The following is a 20,066-nucleotide window of genomic DNA, read 5'->3' on the forward strand; positions in this document are numbered from 1 at the left end:
ACAGAGAGATTCTGAGCTATTCAACCCTCTTTTTACAGCTGTTCGATGTCAAGAGGCCTGCAGACACACCTCAGTTAAGAGCGGATGGCCAAGTAATTCAGCCAGGGCCCCCAGAAGTACAAACAGCTGGGCAGTGAGTGCAGTGTATCTCGTGACATCACAAGGGACACACGTGGAATAGTCACATTGTGAAAGGATGCAATGTGAGAAATATTTAAAATATAATTTCATAATAGTAAAGATTACATCGCTTAAACTAAGACACTTTTTAGGCTTGTTAAACACTGTTTAGCGCAGTTTCACAACTAAACATAAGTAAAGAAATAGCTGATCATATGACAAACGAGCCTAAGACTGGACTACAGTCTTCATTAAGCAAGCCTTTATGGCCTCAGTAACAGGCAGATTCATAATGAAAGAGAAGTAACACAGTCTCTATTTATTTTTTGGGAAGGGGGTATTTTGCCGATATTAGTGGGTGTGCTTCCCCCCACCGCTCCTATTTCCAACGTTCTTGCAGAGTGATGAAATTAACATAAACGCAAAGAAGCGAAGGACAGTCAGGCAGGGAAAACAAAACAGGCATTGAAGCTGGAGAAGCACAATGTCTGGACTATTCTGACACAGGCGTTGATGTTCTGGGAGACCGACTGCAAATGAAACAAACTTGTGAACCAGCTTCTCCCTGTACCAGGAGGTCCAGGCCCACGCCTTACATATACTTAATAAAACGCTTTATTATTTGGATGGTTTTGTTACTAATGTGGTTCTTTAATCTGTAATCCGAGACTTTGTCTATGTTTGTGCATGACTGGGAGATTGGATGCAGTTTAAGCCTTATTTAAGTTTAAGTTTTAAGTGAAGCATGTAGAAAGGTTCCAACAGGAGTTACTATTCTAAATGATAACAGATTCCGTGTATATGTTACATACTTGGCTAACAGTCTGGCTGTGAAGTAATATTCAGGTCACTGTTGGAGTCTTGAGCAAAGCCTTAACCCCAACTTCTCCAGGGATGCTGGCTTGTACTCTGACCCCATTTTTGCAGCACTGCAAACAGACGTCTCGCTAAATGCATGCAAATGCAATAGCACTTTGACACTAATGATTCTGCACTGCAGAGTATTGTGCAAAGTATTGTGGACCTCATCCCATTCTCTTATATTACCAAGTTGCCAGCATAGGTCCGAACAGGGGATACATTTATATGACGAAATGACATCTCTTACAGAATGGTTATGTTCACATTACGCTTGCATCTTTTTACATGAATTACATGGTCGGCTGTGCAGTTCACTTAAACTTTTTAACTTAAGGCCCATTAACCTAAATGAAATGCAGTGAGATTCTAAGTACTTCCTCTTCTACTGACTCTGATTCTGCCACCTTCCTTGCAGCGAGAAGCAAATCTGACACTCTGATTTCAGAACATTCAGAACAAGAGCAGTTGCTCCTTAGTTTTCCCATGGGTCACTGAGTCATAACATGCTACTTCCTTTGGTTACAGGTGTCGCTGACATCACATACAAATTCATACTTATTTATTCAGCAGATGCTGTCCAAGGGGACATGCAAGTGATGAGTAGAGAGCAGATCAGCCAGTCCCTGAAGTAATTGGGGTTACGGGCTTTTGCTCAAGGGCCCAGCAGGGGTGTCAGTTTGCTGGCCACAGGATTTAAACCAGCAGCCTTCTGATCAGAGGCAAAGAGTCTAACCATGGAGCCACACACCCCCCACCCCCCAACTGTGAAGCTTATGAACCATGACTGTTTAAGTAATTTCTAGCCAGGAAAACGTTACTTGAAACACACAAGACATAAATAAGGGAAACTGACATCGAGAACCTATAGTGTCTGATCCCTTTATGGGCTCTGAGATCTGCGATGCAGCTGTAAACTGCACTCTGATGAGCAAGATGTAAATGCTCAAGATGCAGAAGCATCAGGTTGTTCCCCACCTAAGCCCGATGAGAAATTCAGTTTCAGATCTCATTTATTTTCACATGTTCTTTTTATTCATTGCTACTTCTTGAATAATTTTATGGTCATTAACTGTATAAGTTGCACTGAATGGCAGCTATACGGCTAATGGCAGGTGGGGTTCTGTTCATTATCTCCAGATTTTCAATGTGACAGGTAATCACAGTTTATAAGCTCTGTTAATGTTCTGTAATTGTTTCTGACAGAAATAGCCACCTTCTCCCGGTTGTAATATACTGGGGTAATTTTGGTTCCCAGTTCGCAAAACGTTAAAGACTTATTAATATATTAAACATAGAGATTGGATTGGGTCCACTTGAGACTGCATTGGATCAGCACAGCCTGTTAATTGAAATGAATTTGACACCCCTGCCGTGAGCCATTCAGATTACACCAGTCCTCTCCTTGACTTCTGATGACATCACTCAAACAGTTAAAAGAATCCATCAGGTCTGATCAGTCGCCAGTTCCTGGAGTCTCTGACCACTCAAAGGTTTCAGGGGAATCAAAACAAAATCTGAACAGGGAACTGAAGTTTTGCTTGAACAGGAATATACACAGGATACTTTCAGATATCAGGTGTTTGTTATATGAAACTTGAACTTTCTGTAAAGATACTGGTGTCATGGTCAATCCCAGTGACTTCCTCAAAAGTAATCAATAATGTATTCAGATTTAGGAGATGCGTTTCAGTCATGCACCATCTATCTGTCTATCTTGCAAATTATTATCCTGTTCAGGGTGATGGGGCCTGTAACTTTATATCCTTAAAAATCAAGAAATGTTGACAGATACATGGAGAAGCCTGTTCCCTGACCCCACCCTGCTCCCAGAACACCCACACCCTCCTGTTGTCTCACATACGTACTTCTACTGCCTCATTCCAGGGGGAGATAGACTCTCAGGAAAAAATATCTGTGAAACACCCTAAAATCACAGACTTGCAATTGTCCTGGCTGCTCATGTTTCTCTATGCGTCCAGAGAGATTTTGAGCTATTCAACCCCTTTCGCAGGACAGTCTAATGCCAAAAGGGCTACAAACACTCTTCTTCTACCCAGAGGAGTCCAGCTCAGAGCAGATGGCTTAAGTAATTCAGTCACCGCCTCCAAAAGTTCAAACTGTTGGGTGATGTGGACAAAAACAGGGTAAAACTATCCTGGTGTCCATAACGATGGATCCCAGCTGTTCTGTTGCAAAAAGTTGCTTCACTTGCGATGGTGAACAGATCCACGTGATACCAGAAGATCTGGAGGAAGAAACAAGGACTTTATATTTGTGGAACTATTTTGCAGGGGGTTGAAACGGACATAAAGGCGAAGGACAAACCGGCAGAGAAAACAAGACAGACATTGAGCTTGTAACACAATGTCTGGATTGTTGTGAGAAAAAGCCGAATATGTGGCCAGAGGCAACAGCAGAGTGATTTTGCAGGATAGTCAGTGACAAACGTATTTAAAGGTTCACTTTAAACTTAATTGTGTGGAATCTAAATAGCATTTCAGCACTGGAGCAGTAATTAAGATGTAATGCAGCTAGACAACAACAACAACAAATTTATTTTTGTATAGCGCAGTTTCACGACATTACATCGCCCAAAGCCCCCAGTGAGCAAGCCAAAGGCGACAGTGGCAAGGAAAAACTCCCAAGAAGGAAGAAACCTTGGGAGGGACCAGACTCAAAGGGGGAGCCCATCCTCCAGGGGCCGGCAGGGAGAGTCAAATAGGAGAGATGGTTAAGTGCCAAGTCACACTGTCCAAATCAAACAAGAAGGATCTTTCACATGTTCAACAGATTTTGGTTTGTGCCAACTGTGCTTCTCTCATTTTATTTTTTTACTTACTTGGTCATGGTTTTCCAGTTCGCTATTCTTTTGTCATTGCCTACAAAGAAATATTTCTGTTAAATAACTTCAACAGCATAAAAATTCTAAATACCTTGTTTTTTTAATATTAGGGACTACATAATAAGTACTATTATGGCTGGACAATATGGCAAAATAAGATTTTTTTGTTATACCAATATAAAAATATTACCAGCAATATAATTCAAGTCATTATTTCTTTACTTCAATGCTCCATTTCTTGCTTATATTCCCTTAGAATCACCCGTAAAGATTCAGAACATGAAAAAGGTGACAGATTGAATGGACTGCAAACTGAAATCTAATTTTAATAAATAAATCATACAAAATAAACTTTATCGTACGCAATAGCACTAGAAAATGCCGACAGTACGTTGTCTTGCTTGGATTTTCCCTCTGACTGTCTCACTGTTCATTCCAGGGAATGGATTTGACTAGGGCTGGGCAATATGCCCTAAAAATGATATTGCAGATTTTTACAATATTGATATTCATCACCATATTCTATAATTCATATGTAGATCTAAATATGTGCAAAATAGCTCGATGGAATTTATAACAATAGTGCTGTTTATTATGCAAGAAAACAAGTGTTTACGCTACACACGATACTCACGAAATTCAAATTGATGACGATATGAATGTTCATATTCATGATATATAGTATTTTATCGATATATCGTCTAGTCCTAATTACTATACCAAGCTTTGTCATTAAAAACCTTAAAGAAGTGTCTCTTACCACTTCATATGACTGAACCCGTTTTTTGCGCCGTCTGCAGATTACTATGGCTATCGTTCCCAGGACAAATACTACGGCTGCCAGCGAGGGCCAAAGTACATGATGAGGCAAAGTGGTCTCCCCACATTCTGCATCAGACGATGGGTCTCCTGCTCTAGCTGTCACCCGTCCTTCAGACTCACAGCTGTAAAAGTGAAGACATAAGACAAGTGTGTCTGATTCATATGCAAATGTAAATGAATGCAAGCAATCCATTCCTTAGTTGCATATTCTTATTCTGGGTTGTAGTGGTCAGTAATATAATATCAAATGAGGACAGGAAAAAGCAGGGGACCAGACGTACTCTGTGTGCGATATGCAGGATGTGGAAGATCCGTTAGAGTAAGTATTTTCCTGACAGTCCTCACATTCTGTATCAGCATATTTTGTTCCTTTAAGCATTAACAAAAGAATACATGATTATCATCATCATCGTTAATCGTCCATTCATCCATTATCCTACTTATCCTACTGGGTCGCGGGGGGTCCGGAGCCTATCCCGGAAGCAATGGGCATGAGGCAGGGAACGTCCTAGGATTGGGGGCCAGCCCATCGCAGGGCACACTCACACACCATTCACTCACACAAGCACTCCTAGGGGCAATTTAGCAACTCAAATTAGCCTCAGCATGTTTTTGGACTGTGGGGGGAAACCGGAGCACCCGGGGGAAACCCCACGACGACATGGGGAGAACATGCAAATTCCACACACATGTGACCCAGGCGGAGACTCGAACCAGGGTCCCAGAGGTGTGAGGAAACAGTGCTAACCACTGCACCACCATGCCGCCCCCATCATTAATCACCATCATCATAATCAACAAGCACAATAATAAAAAATAATATCTATTAAAAGTACAGTGTAGCCAAAAATTTGTACACTGTGAAAAAAATATGGTCAAAATGGACCATTTTTTCACAGTGTACAAATAGTTTTCGACTACACTGTATTTTGAATATTTGCTATAAAATGCATTTAGGTTATTCTTTAGAGCAAAGCAAAGCAAGTTCTACCCATCAAATAAATGAATTGTCCAGGTTTGCAAGTTGCATGTGGCATGCAGGATGTGGAAGAGCCGTTAGAGTAAGTATTTTCCTGACAGTCCTCACATGTAGTATCTGCAGAGGCTGTTCCTTTAAGCATTAACAAAAGAATACATAATTATTATCATCATCATTAATCACCATCATCATAATCAACAAGCACAACAATAAAAAAATAATATCAAAATTACAGTGTAGCCAAAAATTTGTACACTGCGAAAAAAATGGTCAAAAATGGAAATGAAATTGAGCATATTGAAGAACAAACTTTCAAACTGTCTGAAATGATACAGTCCTGTGTGTTATGTAAAGAAACAAGACAAACTTTTATTCAAAACCTATTCTGGAAATATTTTCAAATGATGTAACTTATTGCCGTCAAACAATTATTTGTACACCTGCCCATTCATAGAGATGAATGAATATGTCACAATGGGAGGAGTTCCCAGTCATAACAGAGATCACTTAATACATCCCATAACAGCAGGTGTTCCAGACAGGCAGGTAATCGGGTGCCCTTAGTTTCTAAAAGTGGCCTTGGTGGTCATTCTCAATACAAGCATTTGTAGGGTTAGTTGAGTTTCTCAACATGGGTAAAACTGCTGAAACACTCAACGCACTAAGATAAAGAATCATACAATTTCATAATCAATATCCTCAATGTCCATTTTTGACCATTTTTTCACAGTGTACAAATAATTTTTGACTACGCTTTATTTTGAATATTTGCTATAAAATGCATTTAGGTTATTCTTTAGAGCAAAGCAAAGCAAGTTCTACCCATCAAATAAATGAATTGTCCAGGTTTGCAAGTTGCATGTGGCATGCAGGATGTGGAAGAGCCGTTAGAGTAAGTATTTTCCTGACAGTCCTCACATATAGTATCTGCAGAGGCTGTTCCTATCAGAATATGACAGATTATTAGTAAAAGATACTAAAATGTATTTTAAAAACAGATCGTAGGTCACAAACATTTATAAAATCTCAATAAGGTTTACGAATGCGAAAGGAAAATCAGACCTGACTGTTTGACGAACTGTCCAGGGTTGCAGGCTGTGTGTTCATGGGCAGTCCTGCATCCTCCCTTATAAGGATTAATACAAAAGTGCCCTTCCAGGATCCTGCACACTGTGTCTGAAGTGGGTGTACATGCTGTCACTGTTTCCAATCCAAGGCCTACACGGGATGCAGATTAATTCAATAAAAACATATACATGAGATTATTAAACCAGTATAGGACAGATGGAATGCTACACAGTACATTACGTACATTAAAAGGTATGGAACAGTAGTTGAGCTTGACTTTACCTTGGTCACAAACCGCACATTGCTTACAGACTGCGAGTCCATTTGGTTCATCGTTGAAAGTCAATGTGGTACATGGAGCACATGTTGTGTTGGCATTTCCGCTGCAATGTTTTTGAACATGATGTCCTGGAGGAAAAGCGCATTTGGTAAGTTAGCCAGTGGTCATTCACGTCCCGAGGTAAAGAACCCGAGCCTGGAGTCCGGTACTTCAGACAGGAACTGGGGCATGACGGAAGGTGGCTCACCGGAAGGACACATTCGGCAACACTCCTCACCTACTTCATACTCAGTCAGGTTGCATGCATGGCACAGGGTAAGGCAAAGGAGCAGAAGATATGGCAAATAAACCTGGAAATACACATATGCATCTCAAGTAATTAAAGGTTTGACACTCACACCATAATCACAGGGCAGGGCATTAAATCACAGGGCAGTTTGCGTGGGTTCATCATCTGTTACATGAGAAAAGCCTCTGATTGGCAGTGTGTAGCTTAATGAATTGGGGGGGGGGGGGGGGGGGGGGTCTGTGTTCAGAAGGTTGTAGTTTCAAAACTCATGGCTGGTAGAAATAATAAGCTGCACGATTGTATTAGTCCTTATAAGGGAGGGTGCAAGGCAGCCCGAAAACACACAGCCTTTAAACCTGGACAGTTCGTCAAACAGCCAGGACTGATTTCCCTTCCGCATTCTTAAACACTCATGACATTTTATAAATTTTCTGTATCTGTATCAGAAAACAGTCATTTCGCACAACTGCATACTTTGCTCCTGATCCCAATACATTTACTTAACTTTATGACTTTATAAGTTTTACATCTCACACTACCGTGCACTTTGTACTTAGACTTTTTATATAACCCTATTTTGTATTCCCTTAGTGATCTTAAAATGATATTGTGTTTACACATGTTCTTTCAGTGTAGTATAAGCTCTGTTTGTGCAAGGCGTGATAGCGTTATGTCTGTATGACTTTTGCAATAAGAGCTACTATTCTAATTGGTAGGAAACTCTTTGTGTTACACACTTGCCCGGATGTAACAGGAGGCTAAAACAGAAAGTGAAAAAAAGATTGGAAATCCCCCGGGTTGATGCGAAGCCACGCCCTCCTACTTTTTCTTATTGTTATACATAATTTATACTTCTTTATTTGCTATGTTTTTGTATAAAAGCCATTTCCTATTATTTAAGCACTTTATATACACGCGTTTAAAATTAGTCCATTAGAACCAAAAAATATCCCTCCCATTTAGATATCGATATTGTCAAATATTCTGTCCTAACGTTGTCCTTTGTACAAATGCATTGTCCCAACAAGTGAATTAGAGTTATTAAACTAATTGTTTAATAACTCTATTATATTAGCTAAAAAAGAAGCTGGAATAAATGAACTGTTTGACATCGTTTACAGCTCTGCGGATATTACCTGGAATTTGCATGTCGCCATTTCATTCGCCGGTGATGCGGTTCCAGAATATATTTACACTTTTAGCAGAAATATCAGCACACAACAGGAACTTTCGCAGGTAATTATAGCTGTGATCATTTAAGAAATAGTACATGTAGTGCTGGGTATGGCAGTCCTATCTGACAGCTTCCGACCACAGCCGCTTTTGCTATATGTTCCTTCGAGCTCTATTAATTGAATTCGCGGTACAAACAAAGGTGACTGCGCTGGGTTTGGCTTCCGCATAAGTTTGACTTTACATACGTGTATCATTTAATTTTGGGTTTCAAAGTTATGAGTAAATATGTGATTTAATGGTACAATCTGGATAAAATATACTGAAGGACGTTATTAATTGTTTAATATTATATTTCTTTATATTAATGCTGTATTGAGTAGCACTTGTGCCTCACACCACGTAGTGGCTTTTAATACTGCCCGTCCTCTTTGTGTGGCATTTCAATGCTTTCCTTGTGTTGCATTTGAGTTTTTTTCTGGGTACTTTGGTCCAAAGTAAAATAGGATACATATTTTGATATATGTTTAATGGTTTGACTTAAATTTGTGATGTATAGATTATTAATTTCAGACAAAAATGCTACGGCTTACAAGTACAAGCTGAATTTCAAAGCTTTCAAAAAGGCTCGATGAACAGATGGCAATAAATGAGAAGGCGTTATAAGTAGGGATGTAATTATTCTTTATTTTTAATCATATATCTTGACAATTAATGGTGTTTACCACTTGTAAATTTAATTGCATGTAATCCAATATTAAATCCTGATTGCATAATCAATCTAAAATCCTAAATCTATTAGGAAAAAGGCTATAAAATTAGAATTGCAACCACCGAAGGTCAGTAGTGGGCAGAATTTCCTTGCAATGTTTACTTTTCATCAGTCACTTTTTTCCGGATTGCTCTTCTTCTGGACTCTCACCTGGGACCTTCTTGCTTTGGGTTATTGCCCCTGACAACCAGGGCTGGACTGGTAATCTGGCATACCGGGCAAATGCCCGGTGGGCCGACGCACTTGGGGGCTGGTCGATTTAATATGAATTTTTTTTATTTTTTATTTTTTTTAATTGGCCAACGACCGGCCCATAAAACAGGGACATCGGCCCATTAGTTCATTTTCTATACTGACACTGGGCTGGCCTAATCATCTCTTAACAGGCTCCACCCCTCCCCCTCTGTTTCTTGTGTCAGATGCAGTCAGTGGCTCAGAGCCAGAAATCAGTGGATTTAGGATGGAGAAGCAAAAGCGCAAGGGGGGTGCAGAGAAGTTGCGGGCCAAAAAAAAAAAAAAAATCTAGAGGTTGATGCCTCAACATGTGCAAAAATAACCGACATGTTTAGTGCTGTAGCTTCGGTTTCCAAGCCAACAGTAACGTTACCTGATGACACTAAACAGGTGAACATAGCACATGGAGGAGAGGTGACTAGTCATGGCGGCACCCAGGCAGAGGAGCAGGTGTCTGACAGTGAAGTCAAGGAGGGACAGAGACAGAGTGAGCAGGAGGAGAGTGTAGTTGAAACGGTAAGCATGGTAGCTACATGATTTAACAGGGAGGGAGCGTTAAACAGGGCGGATGCAGCAGGATAGCGTGTGTGGGCCTGGCTGGGCCTCGAGGAAGATGATGATTTACCTAAATTAATGAATATTATAATTAATGGTGGGCCGTTATCGGCGTTAACGTGCTGTGTTAATGCGAGACTCTTATTGCGCGATAAAAACAAATATTGCCGTTAATCTATTCACAAAGTTGGGAGCTGGGTCTTATACTATGCAAGCTATGATGAAAGAATGAAAAAGTATATCAAAGACATCGCATTCGGAAATTATCACAGAGGTTGTGAGAGAAAAACACAGACATAGCAGATTCGGAGGGGATTAAAATCACCAAGTACGTCTGTGAAACAAAACATTCTCTAACGACCCCCTGAAACACTAGTTACTTTTAATCATTATTTAGGTAGCACAGATATTCTGAATGTCTTTGGCAGAATTCAAATGATTAATTTCTAAATTAATCTAGATAAAAAAAAATAATCCATGCCCACCCCTAATTATAATAAAACAAACTAATCGTTGTCACTATTATAAAGTCTGTCATATTATCAGTCTGTTACTGCACTAGCGACTTAGTCAGCTAATGTCAAATTACACAGCATAAGCTATTTTGCATTGTTTTTGTAGCTAGGTTAGCAGAGTTAACTTATTCAATTGCAACTTCTGCTGACTATTCTAATGGTAACCCTTTAAAACACATAACGGCCGTCGACAGCCCTTCTCTAGAAAAACTTAGATGATGCTATTTGATTATTTTAATTATTCAATCATTTCTCTCTGTCCTTATGTATAGTCAATTTTTGGGAATGGAGCAGTAGATATGCATATCTACAGGGACCGCAACGATGGTGTACTTGTTGGTTGTGTCCGACCGATTGTGGTGGGCCGGTCTAAGCGAAAATGCCAGGGCCCTTTTTTTGTCCCAGTCCAGCCCTGCTGACAACATAGCCCCCAGGGTCACTGAGGCACGCAAACCCTCCACCATGATAAGGTGGCAATCCAAGGAGAGACGTCCGTAAAGTATTTGCGATTGCCGCACGTATTGCTTTTAAAAAGTGAATGCGTACTTGCGTTCCAGTTATGTCCATCCCTATTTATATACTGCATTTCAGAGACAAGACAATTCAAAGACAGAAGAATACATTAAAAAAGAAAGTCTCTGACACAAATATAATGCTGAAATCGATAAAACGTAGCTATTTAGTCACATCAACACATTATTAATCTAATAAAATATATCAGTGAAACAATTCTTATGGGGCTAAGTATATGGTTATAATCACTAAAACATGTTGTTATTGAGCTGAAAATACATGAATTAGCCAATCTGATAAAACATGTCATTATACTGTCAAGCTAAATGTAAATGATTCTGCTTATAATATGAATATAAGACCAGCAATTAATAACAATAAAAAGCATAATTTCATAAAAGGAAATTGTTTAGAAACAGAAAAAGGAATATCAGTATATTCTTCCAGTTATTAATGATGCCTGTAGTAATACGATTGGTCCCACTGCATTCAGAATCAAATGATCGGCCTCCTGCTTTAATTGTTAGAAATACGTTGGATTGACAGCTATAAAGAAAATGTATAATATGAGAAATTTTGATAAATCATCATAGGAAACAACTCATAGGAAAATAACATTTCATAAATGATTCTGGGGTGGCATGGTGGTACAGTGGTTAGCACTGTCGCCTCACACCTCTGGGACCCGGGTTCGAGTCTCCGCCTGGGTCACATGTGTGTGGAGTTTGCATGTTCTCCCCATGTCATCGTGGGGTTTCCTCCGGGTACTCCGGTTTCCCCCCACAGTCCAAAAACATGCTGAGGCTAATTGGAGTTACTAAATTGCCCATAGGTGTGCATGTGTGAGTGAATGGTGTGTGAGTGTGCCCTGCGATGGGCTGGCCCCCTATCCAGGGTTGTTCCCTGCCTCGTGCCCATTGCTTCCGGGATAGGCTCCGGACCCCCCGCGACCCAGTAGGATAAGCGGTTTGGAAAATGGATGGATGGATGGATAAATGATTCCAGCACATGATTAAGAAATACAGAAAACTTACTCTGTGTGTGGTTTGCAAGACGTAAATGAGCCATTAGAGTAAGAATTATCACTGCAGTCCTCACAGACAGTATTGATGTACTCTGTTCCTGAAAGGTTTTTTAAGACACAAATTTTAGGAAGACAAACAAATGTTTTGCTTTATTTATTATTACATTTTTATTGAGAACATCCACACAAATCCATACGAACCAGGCTGTTGGATGAACTGTCCAGGTTTGCAGGCTGTGTGTTTATTGGCTGCCCTGCATCCTCCCTTATAAGGATTAATACAATAGTGCCCTTCCAGGACCCCACACACTGTATCTGATGAGGGTGTACATGCTGTCACTGTTTTCAATCCAAGGCCTGTATGCAGGAGATAATGAACCACATCATGATATGGAGATCCATGTACGGACTTATTCTGTTCAAAATTAACAACTACAATATAATATAATAAGTTATGAATTCATGAAAAGCCAAGAAAACTGTGGTATGCTCACCCTGGTCACAGACAGCACATAATTTACATTCAATCAAACCGTTTGGCTCATCTGTGAAAGTCGACCCAACACACGGAACACAGGAAGTGCTGGACTGCGCTGTACAGTGTCTGTAAACTCGACTTCCTGAAAAAGAAACTGCATTGTGTTCAACTGGCAAATATGAAAGAAAATGGAATTAACAACAAGGTTAGAACAGGAAAGCCTCCACTGAGATTAACTAACCAATGATAGTATGAGCCGGTCTTCCGAAAGACTCACCTGGTTGACACATGGGACAGCATTCCCCCCCCGTTTTATACTCAGCCTGGTTACACGAACAGCAGACATTACAGATAAGAAGCATAAGGGTGGCAATCACCTGAAAGAGATAAATAAGTTTATATAATTATATATAGTTGTCATTTAGTTGTTGTTTTTTAAATTTTCATATCTTATTTTATTTCAGTTTACGGAAATGTTTTCATTAACAATTAGAAGCCTGTCTTGCGTACTGTACTGTACGTACATAGTGCATGGTTAGGGTTAGTAAAATGTATTCTTATGACATTCATACCACTTCATAAACGTAACTTTTAAGAGCAGCTTTGCCTGGTGTGTCGGCACTAAAAGAGTTATAACGTGTAATTTAGGGGTGTAGAGGCCCAGCACTGCAGTGCATGTGCCCCGGCTCACATGCTTTCATGTCAAATATGACTCAGCACTTAGCATCACGGGACACAGAGCGCAGATGACGGGGCAGAAGTAGAGCGAACTTGCTAAAATTAAAATGTTTCGGGTTATATTCATTCTTATGTAAATACAATTTGCCAATACTGAGGTCCAAAAAAATGATCTACTGTGACAGGCTTCAAAGAGACGCCACTTGTTGCTGCAAAAAGGGTCACGTACAATATTAAAAGTTGCCCTGAAACAGGGGTTGATGGTACTGGAAAAAAATTCACATTACAATATTTGAAATTGTAATAAAGAATTTACTGAATATAAAATACAATCAAATAGAACTTTATCATTGTCTACCAAGAGAATATACGTTTACAGAGAAAGATGAGTTAGTAGTTCATTCTGGTCAACTCAACAAAACCTCTGTTGGTACACTGACAACACACTCCTATTAAGAATTTATCTATTTAATCTTTACACCCCTAAATTACACGTTATACACTTTTATATAAATTTACACATCTCAGCACAGTAAATATAATAGCTTACATTGCAGACTCTCCCTGATTTACAACCAATGCGACTTACAAGCAACTCGCACAAACAACTGACGTTTTAAGAAAATGTAAATGCATGCAAACCCACAAGTGCAATTATGCTATTAAGACAGACGTCTATTTTGACATTCAACCTGCCTGTCTGTCATAAGTCAGAGGCAGCCTGTATATGTAAGTTTGGCAAGACATGTAATACGTCATCCTGTACATATGTGGGCAGATACAATGGGCTTTTTCCATATCATCTTATAAGTTTAAAATAGATTTTTATACTTTTTCAGAATACCCTGCATCATGAAAGTTACTCAAAACACACTGTGACAGACAAACAGCACTTTTGGGAACAAACTAAAAGCTATAGGGTAGGGTGGGGACGGTTGCAGCATGGAGCAGATGCAATGTGGTTTATTCCTCCAATCAGGAAAGAGCTGCAGTGATGACATTCATACTGCACATGCTCAGTTAGCTCCTCCTACCTTCCTGGAAGAAAGCAGTCACATATGACCATGACAGGTGCAACATGCTGTGGCACTGATAGAGGAGCCGGTTATATTTGCCACAACTGCAAGTCTGACGTGGACTAACTGCCCTCTCATAGCCTGTCTCTGTTACACACACATAAGCTACATCACATGCACATACAGACACACACACAATTAATTACTTACCTGCATATTCAGGCACACATTAAAAATACTACAACATTTACTCAAATGCACACATTTACCTATATATCTATATGCACACTTAATAAGCTTTCACAGATGTTGATGTGTTGGTTTTGATTAAAAACTATACATAGTAGTTCAAATGTATTGTGATAATTAACCAAAACATGTTTGTTCCTTTTTACCTAAAATGTTTTTTTGACATTTACTAGTCTTTGTATTTATACAGCCAATTTAACTTAATGAAGATCGTGTCAGTGCATAAGTAAATTAAGGAAATTGCAAAATGATGTTAAAGAATGATTTTATTACATTTTAATGAATGTTGCAGCCGTTCCCTGTTATAGGGTCAGTTGCAACATCTGACTGTCTGTTCAAGTGTAAGTTGTACGTATATTACCATATATAGACGTTACAGCAGTGGGGATGGGTACCTGACAGATGTGGGTTTAATGTTTTCAAATTTTGTCATTTCTAATACAAACAGTCTCTGAGACACCGAAGAAAATGAAAAAGTGTTGCAACTGTCCCTACTCTCCCCTACTCCATTTAACATAGCTGGAGACCAGGATGAGGCATATGAACTGATAATCAGTACTACCTGAAAAGGAGGGAAATTGATAACTCCATGCATTAGCTAATGAAGTGCAGTGACTTACACCAATTATGAAACATTTTAAATCCTTAGGCCGCAGCATGGTAATCCATCTTTTCTCGAGTGCAGTTCACCCTTTTTCCATTTACTTCGAATCCTGAAATGCCAGCCTTTGGAAAAAAGGGAAGGTGCCTTTAAACAGAGTTTGTCATGCACTGCATATTACCTGATAAATTACATCAAATCTTCTCTTGCACTTTCTCATGTGAACATTGATCACAACCAACCCAGTGAAACTAGAATCTCAGTCAGGAGAACCTGACAGATAAAATGTGACTGATGTATCGTGGGCGCCAGAACATGCTGCAATACATATATGCAATATGTAAATATAATGCGTGTCTTCATGTATTAACGTTGTAAATAATACGTGTTGTAACTAGAGCTGTCACGATTACTTAGTTAAACTTGATTACTTGGCAATATAGCAGAAGGATGATGATGCATAAGAGATGAAGGTTCAAAAAAAGGAAAAAGCATCAGAGTAAAGTAGCATTTGATTTTTTAAAAGAATGAGTGGCTGTAAGATATCAAAAACCGAATATTTTTGAGAGGCAAGAGAAAAAATATTCCAAATACTATTGTGTGCCTCTGTGCACAGCGTCTTCAGAATGAGGCATTTGCATATGTCACACTGTACGGTCATTATACCATGGTATATGGTATTTTCATACCCAACGTTATTTCTCGATTCAGTTCTGATGGTCGGAAATTTTTGCAATAAAACTGTGACTGTGTTTTTTCCCTGTTCCACCACAAAGGTCTGCTGCCCGAGAGTCAGAGCCTCGTTTCACGCCTGCGGTATGCGCGTCGCAACAAAAATAGACTGTTCTGTTTATAGTCATACTCAAATACCAGAAAAATTACACAACTGACACCTTATACTATCGTTGCAGTGTCTAGGTTGCATATCATAGACATGAAGAAAATATGAATTATTTTAACCGTTTTCCAGGTGCCTGTTATTAAAGTATAACACGGAGGCTACATGTGTATTATACAGTCTGAGCAGAAAACGCACGATATGCTGTATTATGTCGTTACGTTAACAGAAGATGAAGCGCAGTAGTTTTCGGATGCACGCTCGCTCACTCCCTCGGAACGACGACGATAAATTAGTCACGAAAAATATACAGGTATTGCTGTACATTTCTCATTTATTAACTTTAATTTCGTCTTCTTATTGTTGTTGTTTTTATTATTATTATTATCATTACAATAGCACGCACGTCTTCTGCAGTTCTAGCACCTGTGCTTCATGACGCAGTTGCAATGAAACGAAGCCGCAGTCTGTTTCATTATTCTATATTTTGTATTTATAACGCTCTACGCTGAAGCGTGTCCACACATTTTAGGAATCCAGCCTTAGAAGATGTCGAGTGTAAGGCTATTTACTTTGCAATTATGTCTGAATAAATAATTAGAATGTTTTAAATGGCGGAAACAAGCTTCATAGAGACTAATTCGTGGTACAGCTGCAGATCCAAACTGCCGTCATTTGTGTTGCTAAATTTAATATTAGCTTTAGCCAGACTGCAGAGAAAGGTTAAAGGAAGGCAGAGGTAACACCGATAATAACCGACTATTACAGTCGACATTTTCTCATATAGACTATGTAATTATCAGTTTCGGTAAAATTTACAGAGGATCAGACTTACCGTTTGTCGCTTACTTGTAAGGAAAGAGGAACGAAGCAAACTGAAATGCTGCAAGCGTGGGGGCTCTGGGTGGGAGCTCGTGTTTACAAACAACTATTGTGGTTGTCAGGGCTGGTCAGTCTTAAGGGCGGCATAGGAAACTATTGAGGGGGCGCCGAATTTCCAGCCAGTTTCACGTTGCCTCTGACGGGGGCGCCGGCATTGATGCATGCCTAGGGCGCCACATCAGCTAAGGCCGGTACTGGTGGTTGTAATGTATGTGAACGGTCATAAGTCGTAAACAACGGAGTCATATAAAAAGCGCCGCCTGTCCGTCACGTCGTATAAATTCAGAGGATACCCGGCAATATAAGATATTCCATCCATCCATCATCTCCCGCTTAATCCGGAGTCGGGTCGCGGGGGCAGCAGCCTCAGCAGGGAGACCCAGACTTCCCTCTCCCCGGCCACTTCGTCTAGCTCCTCTGGGGGGACCCCGAGGCGTTCCCAGGCCAGCCGAGAGACATAGTCTCTCCAGCGTGTCCTGGGTCTTCCCCGGGGCCTCCTCCCAGTGGGACATGCCCGGAATACCTCCCCAGGGAGGCGTCCCGGAGGCATCCTGATCAGATGCCCGAGCCACCTCATCTGGCTCCTCTCGATGCGGAGGAGCAGCGGCTCTACTCTGAGTCCCTCCCGAATGACTGAGCTCCTCACCCTATCTCTAAGGGAGAGCCCAGCCACCCTGCGGAGGAAACTCATTTTGGCCGCTTGTACCCGCGATCTCGTTCTTTCGGTCACTACCCAAAGCTCATGACCATAGGTGAGGGTAGGAACGTAGATCGACTGGTAAATCGAGAGCTTCGCCTTTTGGCTCAGCTCTCTCTTCACCATGACAGACCGATGCAGCGCCCGCATGACTGCTGACGCCACACCGATCTGCATGTCGATCTCCCGCTCCATCGTTCCCCCACTCGTGAACAAGATCCCGAGATACTTAAACTCCTCCACTTGGGGGAGGACCCCATCCCCAACCCGGAGAGAGCACTCTACCCTTTTCCGGCTGAGAACCATGGTCTCGGATTTGGAGGTGCTGATTCTCATCCCAGCCGCTTCGCACTCGGCTGCGAACTGCTCCAGTGAGAGCTGAAGGTCACGGCTCGATGAGGCCAACAGAACCACATCATCCGCAAAAAGCAGAGACCTAATCCTGAGGTCACCGAACCGGACGCCCTCAACGCCCTGGCTGCGCCTAGAAATTCTGTCTATAAAAACTATGAACAGAATCGGTGACAAAGGGCAGCCCTGACGGAGTCCAACCCTCACCGGAAACGAGTCCGACTTATTGCCGTCCATGCGGACCAAACTCTGGCACCGGTCATACAGGGACCAAACCGCCCTTAAAAGGGAGCCCGGTACCCCATACTCCCGGAGCACTCCCCACAGGACCCCACGAGGGACACGGTCGAATGCCTTTTCCAAGTCCACAAAACACATGTAGACTGGTCGGGCAAACTCCCATGAACCCTCCAGAACCCTGCTGAGAGTATAGAGCTGGTCCACTGTTCCACGGCCAGGGCGAAAACCACACTGCTCCTCCTGAATCCGAGGTTCGACAATCCGGCGGACCCTCCTTTCCAGGACCCCCGAATAGACCTTACCAGGGAGGCTGAGGAGTGTGATCCCCCTGTAGTTGGAGCACACCCTCCGGTCCCCCTTCTTAAAGAGGGGGACCACCACCCCGGTCTGCCAGTCCAGAGGTACTGCCCCCGATGTCCACGCGATGCTGCAGATGCGTGTCAACCAGGACAGCCCCGCAGCATCCAGAGCCTTGAGGAACTCTGGGCGAATCTCGTCCACCCCCGGGGCCCGGCCACCGAGGAGCTTTTTGACCACCTCAGCGACCTCCACCCCCAAGATAGGCGAGTCCACCCCCAAGTCCCCACACTCTGCTTCCATATTGGAAGGCGTGTCGGTGGGATTGAGGAGGTCTTCGAAGTACTCCCTCCACCGACCCAAAACGTCCCGAGCTGAGGTCAGCAGCGCACCATCCCCACCATAAATAGTGTTGATGCTGCACCGCTTTCCCGCCCGGAGCCGCCGGATGGTGGACCAGAATCTCCTCGAAGCCGTCCGGAAGTCGTTCTCCATGGCCTCACCAAACTCCTCCCACACCCGAGTTTTTGCCTCAGCGACCGCCAAAGCCGCATTCCGCTTGGCCTGCCGGTAGCCGTCAGCTGCGTCTGGAGTCCCACAGGCCAGAAAGGCCCGATAAGACTCCTTCTTCAGCTTGACGGCATCCCTTACCACCGGTGTCCACCAGCGGGTTCTGGGATTACCGCCGCGACAGGCACCGACCACCTTGCGGCCGCAGCTCCGGTCAGCCGCCTCCACAATGGAGGCATGGAACATGGCCCATTCGGACTCAATGTCCCCCGCCTACCCCGGGATATGGGAGAAGTTCTGCTGGAGGTAGGAGTTGAAACTCTCCCTGACAGGGGATTCCGCCAGACGTTCCCAGCAGACCCTCACTATACGCTTGGGCCTGCCAGGCCTGGCCGGCTTCCTCCCCCACCAGCGGAGCCAACCCACCACCAGGTAGTGATCGGTTGACAGCTCCGCCCCTCTCTTCACCCGAGTGTCCAAAACATGCGGCCGCAAGTCCGACGACACGACTACAAAGTCGATCATCGAACTGTGGCCTAGGGTGTCCTGGTGCCAAGTGCACATATGGACACCCTTATGCTTGAACATGGTGTTCATTATGGACAATCCGTGACGAGCACAGAAGTCCAATAACAAAACACCGCTCGGGTTCAGATCGGGGGGGCCGTTCCTCCCAATCACGCCCCTCCAGGTCTCACTGTCGCTGCCCACGTGACCATTGAAGTCCCCCAGCAGAACAAGGGCCAATCAGTCTAACTTGTATAACTGGTAAAGTTATGGAGGCTATAATCAAAGAGAAAATGATAGATTACCTGGACTCCAATAACATTTTGCGGGATAGCCAGCATGGATTTAGAAGAGGTAGATCCTGTTTAACAAATCTGTTGGAGTTTTTTGAGGAAGCTACTCAGGAAGTTGATGATAAGAAGGCCTATGATGTCATCTACTTAGATTTCCAAAAGGCTTTTGATGTTGTCCCCCACAAGAGGCTCCTACTTAAACTCAAAGCGACTGGTATTTTAGGTACCGTAGCGACCTGGATTGATAACTGGTTAACAGATAGGAAACAGCGAGTAGTTATAAGAGGCACAATGTCACAGTGGGCTTGCGTTCATAGTGGGGTACCGCAGGGTTCGATTTTAGGACCACTATTGTTCCTAATTTACATAAATGATATGGATA

General features: G+C 42.2%; 2 protein-coding genes across 2 annotated transcripts; both read right to left on the minus strand.

Moving 5' to 3' along the window:
• Positions 1-1,180: 1,180 nt before the first annotated feature.
• Positions 1,181-8,955, minus strand: LOC125745237 (tumor necrosis factor receptor superfamily member 14-like). Its single transcript, XM_049017882.1, has 10 exons — positions 8,398-8,955; positions 7,220-7,322; positions 6,975-7,100; positions 6,687-6,842; positions 6,447-6,566; positions 5,637-5,756; positions 4,927-5,014; positions 4,584-4,767; positions 3,821-3,860; positions 1,181-3,226 (listed from the first exon to the last, which is right to left on the minus strand). The coding sequence occupies exons 1-9, from the start codon at positions 8,416-8,418 to the stop codon at positions 3,843-3,845; spliced, it is 936 nt and encodes a 311-aa protein (XP_048873839.1). The 5' UTR covers positions 8,419-8,955; the 3' UTR covers positions 1,181-3,226; positions 3,821-3,842.
• Positions 8,956-9,101: 146 nt separating this feature from the next.
• Positions 9,102-16,887, minus strand: LOC125745245 (tumor necrosis factor receptor superfamily member 14-like). Its single transcript, XM_049017899.1, has 7 exons — positions 16,750-16,887; positions 15,089-15,194; positions 12,803-12,902; positions 12,542-12,667; positions 12,249-12,404; positions 12,058-12,145; positions 9,102-11,569 (listed from the first exon to the last, which is right to left on the minus strand). Exons 2-7 carry the CDS (start codon positions 15,125-15,127, stop codon positions 11,416-11,418), a joined length of 663 nt encoding a protein of 220 aa, XP_048873856.1. The 5' UTR covers positions 15,128-15,194; positions 16,750-16,887; the 3' UTR covers positions 9,102-11,415.
• Positions 16,888-20,066: the final 3,179 nt, after the last annotated feature.

The sequence above is a fragment of the Brienomyrus brachyistius genome, chromosome 6, assembly GCF_023856365.1.
Source record: "Brienomyrus brachyistius isolate T26 chromosome 6, BBRACH_0.4, whole genome shotgun sequence".
NCBI classification, from domain to species: Eukaryota; Metazoa; Chordata; class Actinopteri; order Osteoglossiformes; family Mormyridae; genus Brienomyrus; species Brienomyrus brachyistius.